The 14,940-nt window shown below is 42.7% G+C and overlaps 1 protein-coding gene across 6 annotated transcripts; it reads right to left on the minus strand.

The window, feature by feature from the left end:
- Positions 1 to 475: 475 nt before the first annotated feature.
- Positions 476 to 14,873, minus strand: uckl1b (uridine-cytidine kinase 1-like 1b). 6 transcript variants are annotated; one of them, XM_085917406.1, is made up of 15 exons: positions 14,782 to 14,873; positions 9,704 to 9,897; positions 9,127 to 9,233; positions 7,234 to 7,404; positions 6,183 to 6,254; positions 5,831 to 6,020; positions 5,684 to 5,745; positions 3,475 to 3,494; positions 2,835 to 2,933; positions 2,667 to 2,760; positions 2,235 to 2,297; positions 2,022 to 2,150; positions 1,826 to 1,933; positions 1,595 to 1,751; positions 476 to 847 (listed from the first exon to the last, which is right to left on the minus strand). In XM_085917406.1, the coding sequence occupies exons 1-15, from the start codon at positions 14,829 to 14,831 to the stop codon at positions 768 to 770; spliced, it is 1,596 nt and encodes a 531-aa protein (XP_085773532.1). In that variant the 5' UTR covers positions 14,832 to 14,873; the 3' UTR covers positions 476 to 767. The 6 variants fall into 6 exon arrangements, with proteins under 6 accessions (XP_085773532.1, XP_085773525.1, XP_085773523.1 ...); XM_085917399.1 differs by lacking the exon at positions 14,782 to 14,873 and adding an exon at positions 12,778 to 13,041 and having other exon boundaries at positions 2,028 to 2,150; XM_085917397.1 differs by lacking the exon at positions 14,782 to 14,873 and adding an exon at positions 12,778 to 13,041.
- Between the last annotated feature and the right edge of the window lie 67 nt (positions 14,874 to 14,940).

Raw genomic sequence — 14,940 nt, forward strand, 5'->3', positions numbered from 1 at the left:
AAGCCATTCAGCGACTAAACTTTTACAGTGTCCTATAAGGAGGAGAGCAATGAAGTTCTTTAAAAAAAAAAAAGGACATTGAAAAAGAGGCATTACTAGAGTAACCTGGTTTGTCATTTCTATTTTTAATGCGACAGCTTTAAAAAAACTGAGCCTATATTTTCAATACTAAAAGTGTTTTTTTTTTTTTTTACTCAGGTACTCCCCAGGCATGCGAGACCAAAAACACAATGGGGCTGAAATGTGTTTGACACACTTTGAATTGAATCTAACAGACCTGCCAGCCTGCTGGTCAGTCAGTGTGCAGACAGGCAGACGTCTGGGTGTATTATGCTTTCAGCTGTTTTCACGCCCCAGAGAGAAAGAAGGGGGAAAAAAATACACCTACACATTTTCCGGTTGAATGGTCGTTTCACAAGTGCATGTGATGAAAGTTGAGTTTGTGTACTGATTCAATTGCATGTGGATGATGAAGGCAGACCTCCGCCCCCCCCCCGTTTTTTTTTTTTTGTACAATTTCACATTCAGTGTCGTCCACAGTATGAGGCTTTTAAGGCGCAAATTGCACATGGACCAAGTTATTAACATACTGTACAAAATATCTTTAACTTCATAACACAAGTTCATGAAGAATAAAATAATTGAAAAAAAATTTAATGGTGCAAGTGTACAGTGCAATTGTTTTGCTCTGGGCCCCGCAGAGGCTTCAAAGTTGTTCTTCGTGGGCCACCTGATGAGCAAGTTCACAGCCACTGACTCGTGTCAAATCAGTAACTAGGCTCATCTATCTCGTCGCCGCTCCAGTCAGGAGGTGCATCAGTTCCAAAATATCTATCCCCAAAATTTCCTACCGAAAAGAAAAATTCAAAACGATAGTCACATGAGAACAAACTGTTGTAACGCCTTTGTGCATACAGTAAATATCATGAGGAAATGTTACAGCGCCACCTGCAATAGGTAGAGGTTCATGAGCTAAAGAATATATATATATATATATATATATATATATATATATATATATATATATATATATATATATATTCATCCATCCATTTTTTGTACCACTTGTGTGTGTGTGTGTATCTATGTATGCACACACACACACACGCACGCACGCACGCACGCACACACACACCAGCTAGATAGTGTATAAATGCCTTTAGTTACTTCACTGCTAGCCTGTCACGCAGTTCCGACAGCCATCAAAGGGACACCAGCGCATGAATTTAAATAGGCCCAAAACAATAACCGGCTCAGAAAATAGACCAATTGTTGAAAGATCACACTGGGATCTGCCGTTGGCCAATGTATGAGAGGGCTCATGGAGATTAAAGTAAGTTATTTATTACCTTAAACTACCACGTACGTTTGAGGCAGAAGACTGCCGGCATAGATATCAGTACATATTTTACTGCGGTCTCTTTGTTAAAGCCCCAATTATAAAATGACACATGTGGCAAGTATCATAAAGAATACTGAAAGTATACTGGAAATACCCGCAAAAAAAATGACACTGCAGAGGGCTGGGGTACAAACAATGTGCTGTTCTTTACTAGGTTATTTAGTTACTTCACATTCTCTGTAAGATGCTTACCGATGCCAGGTATGATGTGGAAGAGATCGTTGACCTTCTTGTCTACGGCTGTGGTGATGATCTTGACCTGCGGGAAGGCGTAGGCCACAGAGTGCACTCCCATTTCGGCCATTAGCAGAGACACCAGAAGGATTTTATCCTCTTGCACATCATGATCCTGAAACAGAAAGGTCAGTTGCGGTGTGGTCTCTCAACATGTCTAAAAAAATGGAAATACAAATGTATACGCACCAGCAGCACTCGAACGGCCATCATGGCTGCAGCGCCAGTGGACACGGTGCAGTCCATCAGAATGACGTGATCTTCGCTTATGTCTTTGGGGAGACGCAGGTAATGAAGCTGAGCAAGAAACCAAGTATGAATTCATGCCATACATAATATTGTGCGCAGTTTAGATGGCTGTCTCCAGTATCCGATTGTTTTAAACCTGGACCTCAGGTTCTCCTGTGTCCTGGTTGGTCTGGATGAGGATTTTGCCGATGCGGACATCTTTGCAAACGGCCCTTAGAGCGGGCTCCATGGTTTCCCCTGCCCGCAAAATGGACACGCCAGTGATCTGCAAAGAAATAAGAACAAGAATAACGGAGTGATTTGACGACTTTATGAAAAAAACAAAAAAACCATTTGAGAAAAACATTACCCTCTTCCCATGGAAACGCCTGCCTTCGTAGTCCTCTCCCTGGGGTGTCTGGACGACGTGAACCTGTGAAAGCATCAATATGAAATGATTGCTCAAGGTAACCTCAATTGTAGTCAATCAGTCTCCAACAGTCATCTTGTTATTTTAATTTGTTCACAGCAAGAGTCCCTGTGAACTTGTGGCCCGACAGGACCATCACCCAGAAAGGCTTAAGAACCTGCTAATACAAACCTGCAAATGGGCAAAAAAATGGAAGAACTGTTCCCACTCAATTGGAAGCTGATAATATTCTATATTTTGTGAAAGTATAACATTATGGAGTGATATTTTTTCTTATTAACCTTACACTTTTCTTGCTCTGGCTCCTTGGCGGTGTCAAGTCTGTATTGATTCCGAATGAATGAATCAAGTATGTGTCTTGTGCTTAAGCACCTGTGATGGCAGGAAGGAGAGCGCTCGCTCAATCAACAGACGCATCAACCTTTTGGAGTAAAAGATGAACTCATCCCGGCTGGTTTCCTTGTTCCTATAGGAAGAGGTGACGAGTTATGTCCACACAGGCATTTTGATTGCGGCGGAAAACAGTTTCCTTGATTGTACCTGATGATGGTGTGCATGCCTTTGACCTGGGGTGTACTCTCCAGAACGCTGAGCGTCTGCGGAAGTGGTTGAGCTTGGTGTGCAGAAGCCAGGGCTGCCCTGTCCCCACAACAATAAATAAATGGTGGTGGGGGGTATAAGAGGAGCAGAAAAAAAAAGGAGTGGGCATCAGCACCATCCAATGTGCAAGTTCATAAATGCAAACACGCACGAACAAACTTGTAAGTAGTGTGAATGCACGCGGCACGAAAAAAAACAATCACAAACAGCTTTAGGATTGATTTGCAAAAGCAGAAAGGCAAAAGAGCAAAGCACACAGTGTTCTTGTTAAGAGTCATTTGGTAGAAAATTACAACAGAATAGAGACCATGATCATTGTATATTCTATAAAGTGGATGCTTTCTGTTTGATAGCATTCGGTCTCGGTGAATTGTAATAATTTTCCAAGATTCCACACACATATAGTAACTACGCAGAAACTGTTAGCCGAGGGGGGGTTACCCTTTGGCTGCAAACTCAACACACACTGTTTGTTACAAGTAGTGATGCAGTCGTGGCTCTAAAATGCTACAGCCAACTTTGTCACTTTAGCCGGATGCAAAGAAAAAAAATAAACAGAAATCATAGCAAATCTGCTCACATATCCCAGCGAAGTTTCCTCTATGGGGAATTTTCGATGAAACACAATGACGACAACGGAGGGGACGCAGACAGATGGAGAACCAAAGATGAGAGAAATGAAAGGGCACAACATCAGGCTGGATGAATGGACGAAGGGCCAATCTGAAAGCTATGTGTTTCCAATGGCTGTCGAGATAACTTGTGCATCTTACTCTGCGCATATGCGTGGGTGATACACGAGCGAGCGTGGCCCGTATTTCATCAAAGTCTACAGTCGTGGAAGTTGATATTTCATTTCACTTCCTTTGTGTATGTCTGTGATTCTGTGGCCCGACGTTCAATGGAAAGAGAGAGAGAGAAAAAAAAAAAAAGCTAGCGCACTGCATGCAGTAAGGGAAACTTGGTGGCTGCTAATGTGTGCAACTTGCAGCACGTTTTATTTCTCTATTTCTTAGAGTCACTCTCACCCCTGTCGCCAGAGAGAGGAGGGGGTCAAACATTCTGCTCTTGACTAATTCTTTTGACAGAAGGAAGCAAGAGTGTGCGAGAGTTGTCATTTCTCGAAAAGAGGGAAAAGCAACATCCTGACATGAAATGCTGGCTGCTCCACATTCACCTCACCACCCACTTTAGAAGTAAATGTCAATTCTCCAATTGCTTTTCCTAAAGGTCCCATGCCATCAAAATGCGCCCCTTCCCCGACTATTTTAAACATCAAATTGGTCAAAATGAGTCATTTATGTGGTTTGTCAACTGTATGCAATACCCATTAAAAAGAAGTTTGGTGCCGTTGAGACAGAGATTGGTTAATCATTATTCAAGTACCTGCCCACTTTTTGACTGAATGGCTGCACACTTGCATCTTAAAGCAAAGGCAAAGCTTTGTCTTAAGTGCCAACCTCGAAGGGCAAACATTTGTGAACCAGAATTGTGCTGTCTTTGGGTGAATATGGTGAAGAAAGGTTTTGTGAATGTGAGCTTCCACAATACATTTGTGAATTTTAAGCGAGCGAGGTGTTTTACGACATTACTTAACTTACTTTTAGAATTCAGGATGAACCTAAGGATGGAAGCTTGCAGTTATTGTCGGCAAAATATAGTACGTGCAGGTTATATTCGAGTGAATGGCCTGCACGATCCCCGCTCGTCCGCTTTTGATCCCTGCCAACGTGATGTGTCGCATTCCACGTTGAGGCACAACAAATGATCTTGCAAATGTCATAAAAGGAATTGCCATGGGACCTTTAGCACAATTTGGGAAAAGTTTTGCGCCCTTATTAATTTGTATCGGTCGGGTCTACAATTGTGGTGCTTGGTGATGTCACACGGCAGCCAGCAAACGGGTGAAGGCGGAAGAGCTTGGCTGCTTCCCTCTCTTTTCCACCGCCTTGCAGTAAGAGAATGCAGCAGCAGTCGGAGAAGAGGGCGGATATGTTGAGGAGAGGATGGATGACAGACAGGATTAAAGGCCACTCTACCTGACGCTGAGCTCGCGCTGTGAGCCGTGGAAGGTGGTGGGATGACGGTGTGGTGGGAAAAGAGTGGGAGAGCAATTCATTGTGAGTGTGCAAGTGCACATGTGGGTAGAAAGGAACAATAAAAGCGTAATGTGCCTCAACAATAGAATGAGACTGTGATAGAATTCCAAACAAAGTTGTATAAGGACAATGCTCCTAATTACGGATATTATGTTTCCACATAATGGACTCATATTTTTATTATATATGGAAACAATAAGAAGCTATTACGAGTAACGACATTCAAAGTAAGTCTGATAATTCACAAGGATACACCATTAAATGCAGCCCATCTTCTAACCACTAGGGGGAGGACTAGAGCGAGGCAAGCAGGCTCAAATACAGTACTATACATGGACAGGAGTGAGGAGAAAGGCCTTAACCTGGATTCATTCATCTCTCTGGGTTGGGCAGGACCCCTGTGTTCACTTCAAACATATCATCATAACCAAGCCATTATGTACTTTTTAAAAAATATATTTTTAACACCTAACTTTGTGAAACTGTTGGGGAAAGGTTATATTTTACTCGAGGGCCAAAAAAACCCCCACGTTGATGTGTTTGGTATTGAAGAACTTGACAGGCCCTAAACATAGTAAACAACACTAGCAAGGAGGAGGGCCCGAGTCTCAACTCACACACTTATAATTAACTGGCATGATGTGTCTTCTGCGTGTACTTGCTTTAGGTCAAATATGTGAACTTTCTCACCTCCTCCAGCTGACTGTGGACGTGCTGCACTATCAAATCAATGGCCACCATGTTCCCGCCACCTGATGGAATAACACAAATCAAAGTCGATATCAATAATGGGGAAATAACTTCCAAAGCAACTTTTTGTTGGGCGTACGTACGTACCCCGAGGCACCACAATATCAGCCAGACGCATGGTTGGTTCGATGTACTGCTCAAAGGATGGCTTGACAAACTTATTGTACTGTTTGATGACACCCTCGATGTCCCGGCCTCGCTCGGTGATGTCCCTCCTCAGCCGCCGCACGAGACGAATGTCTGAGTCCGTGTCGACAAAAATCTTCATGTCCAGCAACTTCACAGGAAAATCAAAAGTGTTTAGGTTAAAATCTTTTGCTCTGTGTATTTTGGCAGGCACGCTATTTGATGGCACAGGTGAATTCCATCGGAGGGCAAAAAAAAGCCAAGTGCAAGGAACGCTTGATCAGATTGTTATCAACAACAACACTGAACTTACCTTCAAGAGCTCTTTATCGACAAAGGCCATGATCCCTTCAAAGATTATCACACTGGCTCCATACACTGTTTTCTGTGGTGGATACATTTGTAAAAAATGTAAGGATGCGCTAAAAGTATGCTACCAGTTAAAACCTGTACAAAATGACTGCTAGAAAAAAGTGCAGGGACGATTTAGGGATGCTACTGACGATCTGAACAAAAGATGCAAAAGTAGCGTCTCTCGTCTCCGCTTTTTATTTTGCGTTTCGATGAGCGAGCAGAGAACCGGTCCCTCGAGAATGTGTGGAATTCTATTGCATATCTGGCGGTGAGGTGGTGCTGTGAATTTACTCTGCCATTATTTTATGTATGAGTAAAGTCTCCTTTTGTCACCGAGCTGCGTTCTACGTCAATGATCTGCACCACAAAAGCCAAAATAATGACTAGCCCAATTACGAGTCTGTAAAAATGACTCCTGGATTATCAAAGCAGCCTGAGCAGCTTGAAGGCCCGACGGATGAATATAGTCAGAAATGTTTGTTTACTTCCTTGTACTGACACACTGACGTGGCCATGTATATGGGAACCAATTGAACTTTTATATTCTGGAAAATGACATTCAAATTTGTGCTTATTCAAGCCCTCAAAATGCCTTCACCATCTAGGCATTTGCAAATCAATCAATTGCAAATGTGTTTTGGAAGGTGGTAAATTAGTTAGGGTTCCTTTAAGGTTGCGACTTTTTGCCTAACGGTCTCTAAATGTTGGCCTGATCTTTTCATGTCAAAAGGAAATTTAAAACATTTCCTTGTTGACAAGAAACAATACGAAAACTATTAGTGAACTTCTAGACGGCCTTTTGCGAACACTTCTTCAATCTTGAACAAACCCTGATGAGAATGTGCATTTTGCTAACTACGCCAACAGTGTTGGAAATGTTTGCCCCTAAAATTTTGGAGGTGGTATCATTCTTTTTTTGGGGAGCTTTAACACCCCTACAAATGGGCTAGACACGTCTGTGGTGCAATCGTTCTGACAGGCTGTTGATTCTTTGGTACGTTCGTACTTACCCACTCCTTCTGTCTCCCATGAGTTGTGAAATCATACACGGGGATTTTCACACTCTTGCCCTGCTTGAGCTTTCGCAGCGTGTGAGTCAGCAAATCAAAGTCGAAGGCATCGGGGTGGTCAAAGTTATAATCGTTACTGGCAGCCCGCATCTGTTGTTCTGAGGAGAGGACCTGAGGGAAAGCATCAGACTCACGTGTCATAAAGAATGCATTGTTGCCTAAATGCAATCATTATCATATAATTTGATCAATAATGGTAAAGATGTTCATTCAAATCATTTATTTTTTTTACACGACTATTTGAATGATTGAGAATTTATCATAAAACAGGTAAAAAATGATTTCAAAATATCTGAACCTTTGTCTCCATGTTGAAATTGCATGGTGTGTCAAATGTTTTATGAATCAGATTAAAATAAAAAAATCATATATCTGAATATGCTTTTTCGATGAAAACGAGCACACATCTTAAGAGCTGCATTTTTGGGGGGGGGGGGGTGCATTTGCAAATGATCCTTAAGTCGCTCAAGTAGGGTTGAAACATAACAGTGATAAAAATCACTAATTGGAAGTGTTGGCAATGAATTTTATTATCAATTTGTTGTTTCATTTCTTTTCATTTAGCTGTTGCGCCTGATATTATCAGTCACCCGCTCTGTTGCTGTGGGACCCAGAGCCTGCACTCAATTACATATTTATGTCTCCAAATTAAACAGGAAGGCCGCAAATGATTCCTAATTCGACAGCTAGACGCCCCAGGATCCACCCGGCCGGTTAGATGGTTGTGAATGTGGCATCCGGATATTTATTTATTTAAACTGAAAAGCTGCGACCTGACTCTCGTCACAGACAGGATCCCGCCTTCTATGCGTACCATCCAGGCCTGACACAGAGAGCCTCACGCTTCCCTGCAACGTTCTTGTGTTTCATGCATTTTAATTTCACATAATCCATTTTCTTCATTTCCGGCATGCCAGGAAGTAGCAAGTATGTCTCACGTGTTCATTACTGAGCTTGCTTTCATAGAAGCAGTGTAACCAAAACGTGGTTGGATATTATTTTTCTTGATACACTATGTATATTTTTCCTTCTGAACAACACTGAGATGATATCTCTGATTGTTCCCAAATAGGTTTAAGAAATCTTGTTGTTCCAATTACATTTGGAATGAATGACCATAAACTGTACTAACTACCACGCTGCTTTTCAAATGAATTTGTATGCGAGTGGGGTATGACAAACAGTTCATGGCAATTAAGGCATTCCTGACAACAGATTCAAAGTTCAAGAGCAAAAGAAGTGAGTAGAACTAAAATTAAATGTACCACGGTGACCTCTGCACCAGGTGGTGAGACACTAAAACGTTATTTGTACATTGAGACGTCTCTAAGAAAATGAATGACATCATTTTATACTCCTCTGTGTGATAAATCTAATAAACATGTGAATTTAAACTCAAGAGCGATTTCAGAAACATTTTAGAGGTCACCTCCTGGACACAGCAGTGTAGAAATTGGTACTTGTGCCGGCTGGGTTCCAGCGCCACTGATCACACTGACAAGATTACATAACCACAGTGGGCGGGTACATGGAGAAGCAGGAGCAATGGGCCTCCTCACAACACTTTGCCCTCCTTAAGACACTTCTGAGCTCTCATATTGAATCCTTCAATATCAGCCGGCATCATTCAGGGAACCAAAAGCAAAGAGTTTTTCTCTTTGATCCACAATAAATGAATGCACTAAATTGTCCCTTCGGCGCTCGCTAACCAGTTAAACCAGACAGAGATTAAATAAAAAAGGAGATAGCGGGAAAAACAGGGTTGTCATCTGAGAGGCCCTGCAGAGAAAGCCATGTTAAATATTGACATAGTGTCTGCGAGCTGTTGCATACCTTGTAAAAGGAGTCCATGGAAAGGAGGACAACCCAAGGAACGTCGAGGGCTTCGATGATTTTTCTAGCAACGGTCGTCTTTCCCGAAGCACTGCCGCCGCACAGACCTGTCACACAATGTTGACATCAAAACAGTGGGTGCTATTTGATTGCGTTAATAGACAGTAGCACACAATTGCACCATTGTACAAGGCTTCACGTGAGAGTTTGAAAGGTAGGTTAAAGCTGAGACCATAGATTACTGAATAGCGTATGCTCAGAGAGAAGGGAAAAATATGAGACTATTCTGGTATCCAGGTATCAAAGCGTTTTGCTACGACTTCATCTGAACAATAACAAACAGTTATAGGGTTACATCAAGAGCAGCAACAATGGCTGGCTTTTCCCTTCACACAAAGACCCCTTCCTCCTACCCTTAAACAAGCCCATTGTCTCAAGGACAAGTTATTGAACATGATACTAACCAAGAATCAAAAACACTACTCTCTATGAGCAACTTTGCTTAATAAACACAAATATGTATACAGCAAGCAATCAGTGGTGTTTCTTGACAATGAACGTGCATGAATAATCTTACCAATGACAAAGGCCTCCTTGGACTGGGTGCCGTGTTGGTTGTACCAGGGGGGACGCCCAGCGGTGTAGATGGTGCGCTTGGAGGTGCGGAGGAGAGGCGGCTCAGACTTGCACTGACTGGTGGTCCTTTTCCTCGGTGAAAGGCCCGTGCTCACCGAGGGGAGGAGGCGGTCCAGTGAGGTATCACCACTCCCGCTACAAACACACGACAGAGCTCGTCACCGTCACTCAGTAAAGGTAGACCGGTACTTCCGAGATCAATCAGTGTCCCTGAACCCACTGTGCTTCACCTTATTCACAGTATTGTGTGCCTTTTGAACATAAGCCACCAGGATAGTGAAGAGGGGAGCAACAGCAATGTCTAAATACTCATATTAATTTATGTATTCAATCAGAAGACTGACACAGCACACACAGCTTGGTAACTTTACCATTACACATAAGGCAGAGCTCATTAACGTCATGTCACATTGATACAAAACATTCAGTAGATAACAAGACATTCTTATGAGGATATGTTTTTCCTTCTTTTCCTCCCCTTTCCTCCCTTCCGTGTTCCTGCTTGCGTACAGTATAAAACCTTCTGATCTGAATTTCATCTGTTGAAGTGCATTGTGTACTGACTGGCGGAAACCAAGCCAAGATCTTGCAAATAAAGAACCAACTATTACTCCACATCTTTGTTTTCCTTGCTCAACGACGGACATCTTGAACACAATGCAGCAATACCAAGTGGGGTGCAGATACAGTAGACAAATCCATGGAGCTTGTGAAACATGTTTTAAATGAGATGAGAAAGTAATTAAGAGAAAATCTGCACAAACACGGCCACACCGGATCACCTAGTGCCAACCACCAAATCAATCAACCAAGATCACAATATCACCCTCTTTATAATGTTCAGACTGGCCACAGCAACACCACCATAAATAGTAGTTTATCAAATGAATACCTCTGTAACAGTATCTGTCAAAGTGATAGCGACTGGACATTGTTCGACAGATGAGTTTGATACTTGGTTGGTGTATAACAGAAGCTTAAAATCCCAAGACAACCAGCTCGTCATGGTGTGACTGGTCACCATGTTAACAGTAAACAAGAGCCAGATGCGCTGAGTTATTGAGTATTGAGGGTTAATGTTTAGTTTTTAACCAAGCTTTGGCCAATCTAGTCTAACTCCAACAGGAGCCAAAGTACACAAAGTGACCCAAATCCATGACAACAGCTCAGCTGTTTGCGCTACTGAGTAATGTGCCTGTTGCATGCTGAGTAAGGTTACAATGCCTGGAAACCACAGATCCTCAAAAGGATGTCACGAGTTATGATGTTTTGTCGTTCAAGATTCAAATGCTACTCACAGTCCAGGCTGAACTAAGGATTTTTGGAATAACAAATGAAGCTCGGAAAAAAACATTTTGAGTCCATCTCTATTCAAAAACCCGTTTACAGGCACTTTAAATAACTTAAAATTGCCTAAATCAACAGATTAATCAATTATTAAAATCAGCGTTAGCTGCATCTTGAGTTTAACGATTTCTAGAAACGATTAATCATTTATCAAGAACATTTCTTGATTAATTTAACAATCGATTGTTTGTCGATGAATTGATGAATTGTTGCATACTTAACACAAATACCTAACACCAATACACACATGTACAAATAGTCATAATGCTGACTTTCAGCAATTCATTTTTCTCAACTTGTCAGGCAGAAGAACACTTACCACATTATCCGAGACATCCACACCTCACCCAGTGAGGGCCGTAAAAAGCCATGTGCCATTGTTCCAAAAGACCGTCACTGTACAGATGTAGTCGTAAGCAGGCCTTTCGGTGGTTTTCCACTAAATTCAGTCCACCCGCCTTTATAGTGGCAACATGCCTTCACAGGTGGAGTGCGAAGTGTGTTCAGAGGTGAAGAGCCAAGCATTTATCTTATCAGCGCGGGGTCACCGTAGCATGGACCGAGTCAGTGAGAGCGTACACACAGCAACCACTTGTAGGGTTATCCGTTAAAACAAAACCGGAGTGCAATAAAAGATGAGCGTCACTGGTGAAAATGCTGACTCATGCACTTTTGTATTTGCAGTCACTCGCTAGACACTGATGAACTGAGAAAGAGGGCAGGGGTACCTTGAAGCAGAAATTTTACCCAAGGTCAACAGGATAGAACGTTTCTAAATATAACGCAGCGTTGTATCGTTACTACCACACCTTTTGACGACTTTCTTATTCAACGTATTGACTCATCGATACATGAAACAATGCAGAAAAATGGTAATACTTTCGATTTGGTACCATGTCGAGACTTGCCAACCTCAAATTGTAGCGTATTGCTCCCTTTTTTTCTTTTGTCCAGTACTAAAAGTCCCGATACTAGACAACTTACATTAGCTGCCGGTCCATTTGAGTTGCGATTTCAAGGTTCTGTTATATATATTACACAGCTTAGCGCCTTCTTATCTCTTTGACCTAGTGCTGCCATATGTTCCGGCACAAAACGCTGGCCTTTCAGTAACCCCGTGAGCCAAAAAGAAGTCTGCAGGTTCGAGAGCATTTTCTCCAGGCTCCGGAATGCCTACCCACAAACATTAGAGCCTGCGTAGAACAGAAAAGAATGCCTTTATTATCATTGTACAACAAGTATACAATGAAATTGTGTACGTGAAGCATTTCTATTTCAATCAGGCTTTTAATTTGGATAAACGCATCCATGAAAACGTATCCAGTGAGAAGAAACCAGAAGGGCAAAAATCCACTCACATACTCGAGGACAACACGAGTCTCAAGGGCCACAACCAAGTATGTCAACATACACCCAAAGAATGTGCAGAGCTATTGAATGGGGTTTGGGACTTACAAAGAGTCATGTCAAACTCATTAAACATGAATAAGTGAGACAAATTCCATCTATTCATTTTCTAAACTGCTTCACCTTTTGGAAGTCTATAACACCTGGCATCGAGCCGACAATACCTTGGACTGGTCGCCAGCCAATCGCTAGGGCACATATAGAGAGAAACCTATTCATCACACTACAGCATTACAAATGAATCCAATAAAGTGCACTTACCGTCCATCTGATGACAGTATCCAGCAACCAGATATTCTGGCTCCTGAGTAATTCGGTAGAACGCTCATAGGTATTGTAGAGACGAGGGAGACTTCCACCACTTTAATTTCACTGCAGACGCCCACCCTCGTTTTCATATGTACAGTACTGCTGCATTTGTGCTGCAACGTCAAATGTGAGCTACAGTGTGCATAACAGGGTTGTAGGGGATCATCTTGGAGGAGAAACGAAACTTTACAACATGCTTTCCGTTTCCTTTCTTTTGGCCGGCGCTCTCGGGGTCCAACCAAAGCACCAGCAGTCACTTGAAGGCTCCTCCTCCTCTCCTCCCCCTTTCCACCAACAGCGAATGCAAGAGGACGGACCCGCCCTTACGACTAACTTCATTAGGCGGTATTAATAGCGCCAAAGAGTCTCCCCCGTCCGCGAGCACGCTTACGTCAACTCGCCAGTCATCTGTGCCTGACAGTGCGCGTGCACGGTGCAGCTGGGGCTGAAATAAGTAGCAGGAGGACTGAAAAGGCTGGGGGCTCAAAAGTAGGAACAAACAAGTTATTATTCGAACCGAGCGTCTGAATACTCAACAGCCTGGAGAAGGCTATGGAGGGAGGAAGGGAGGGAAGTTGAGTTTTCCCCCTGCAGGGACTCCTGTATCTCCCAGAGTATCACACTCGCACGCACGCACACATTGCATGATGAAATCCACCCCTCTCTTTCACAAGAGTCTCGCGCGCTCTCGCAGACACACGCGCGCGCACACACTTCATAAACAGCATGATGAAATCCAACACTTTTTATCAGCTGACACCGCTCCTCTGGTCCCGCCCACTCCAGTCAAAACACAAACAAATCAATATGTTCACATCAGAGCGATGCCTAAGTAATTGCTTGGCAGCGTGGGGGGGAAAACGAACTTGTCACGTCGTGTGATTTAAATCAGCATAAGCGTAAGAAAGGCTTTCATCTCGAAAACTTGCAAATATGTCACAAGAGCTGCTTCCTTACTAAAATGTCAAGTGTGAGCGCTGAGAGTCGCTGCAGTCCAAAACATCACACCAGACGGCTGCGTTCAAATTCTGTGTTACAAAGCTGAAATACCAACAACATGAAGTAACTGCGGACTATTCGACGGTCCCTACGGCACTTGTCAAACTCACTACTTGCAAAATAAACAATACTGGAAAAAAGCCCCTGGCAGTCTAAAAGGAAGTCACATAACATAAATGATAATTATAACTTGTGTATTTAAAACAACCTATCTTAATGCTACCATATGATGGGAAATTGACACATGGGCTGGATATTGACATTTATGTGGCGGTGTTTTATTCCGAGGGTGCTGGAACATATTCACATCGTTCCCATTGATTTCAAAGGGGAACGGAAAATTACAGTCGTATCAGAAGGATCCATTATTCCTTTAAATGCGGTTGCTTTGATGATCAAAAACCTGAAAGCAAATAACACTCCTTACCCTTGTGGAAGTGGGAGCGACGCCTCACTGGGCACACCAAGGCAAGTAACACCATCTTGTGGCCAGTTGAGCATGAACAGGGTCAATACAGGCTCTAATTGAAAGTTTCACTGACACATTCACATTTTGGAAAAACTAAATGTAGACGCAATTACTCCCGGATCATGTAATCTAGTCACCGCCATTTAACCTTCTTCAAATACAAGAGTTCATTCTGCTGAAATTTTCCCCACACTCAATTGTGTCATGGGGCTCTTCTCGTTTTATTTAAGGAATCAAGCAAAACTGATCATAACCACGGTTAAATAGATAACAGTTAAAAGTCGGTGTGGCGTCCATTATAAACAACGTCTTCACTGGTTGGAAGTCAACGTGTGCAGTTCTTACAGCCAACCATTGGATCCTATGCCAGGTCTTATTTCTCTGATGACAACTGCTCGTGATTGCTGCAGGCGAATAAAGACCTCCCCAGCACTTGCCATCATTTCTCACTTTGAAAAACGAGCGTCTTGAATCGATAGGTGTCTTACCTGTTTGAAGTTTTGTCGACCTGCTCCATCTTAGCGAGCCTTTCTTCCATGCTAGCACCAGACACCGCTAATCTGTTGACAATCTACGTTTTGCCGCATAGCATGATGGGATATGAAGGCATCCGGTGTTTCAATAAACTACAATAACAGCGGCACTCA

Source organism: Syngnathus leptorhynchus, chromosome 1 (genome assembly GCF_054491065.1).
Source record: "Syngnathus leptorhynchus isolate UIUO chromosome 1, UIUO_Slep, whole genome shotgun sequence".
NCBI classification, from domain to species: Eukaryota; Metazoa; Chordata; class Actinopteri; order Syngnathiformes; family Syngnathidae; genus Syngnathus; species Syngnathus leptorhynchus.

Excerpts from the sequence above, each read along its gene's own strand:
- uckl1b (XM_085917397.1), bottom strand. The coding sequence starts at position 12,914 with ATGAAAACGAGGGTGGGCGTCTGCAGTGAAATTAAAGTGGTGGAAGTC. Across the intron at positions 2,761-2,834 it reads GGCATGCACACCATCATCAG|GAACAAGGAAACCAGCCGGG; the intron begins GTACAATCAAGG and ends CTCTTCCTATAG. Across the intron at positions 2,298-2,666 it reads TCTCCTTCCTGCCATCACAG|GTTCACGTCGTCCAGACACC; the intron begins GTGCTTAAGCAC and ends ATGCTTTCACAG.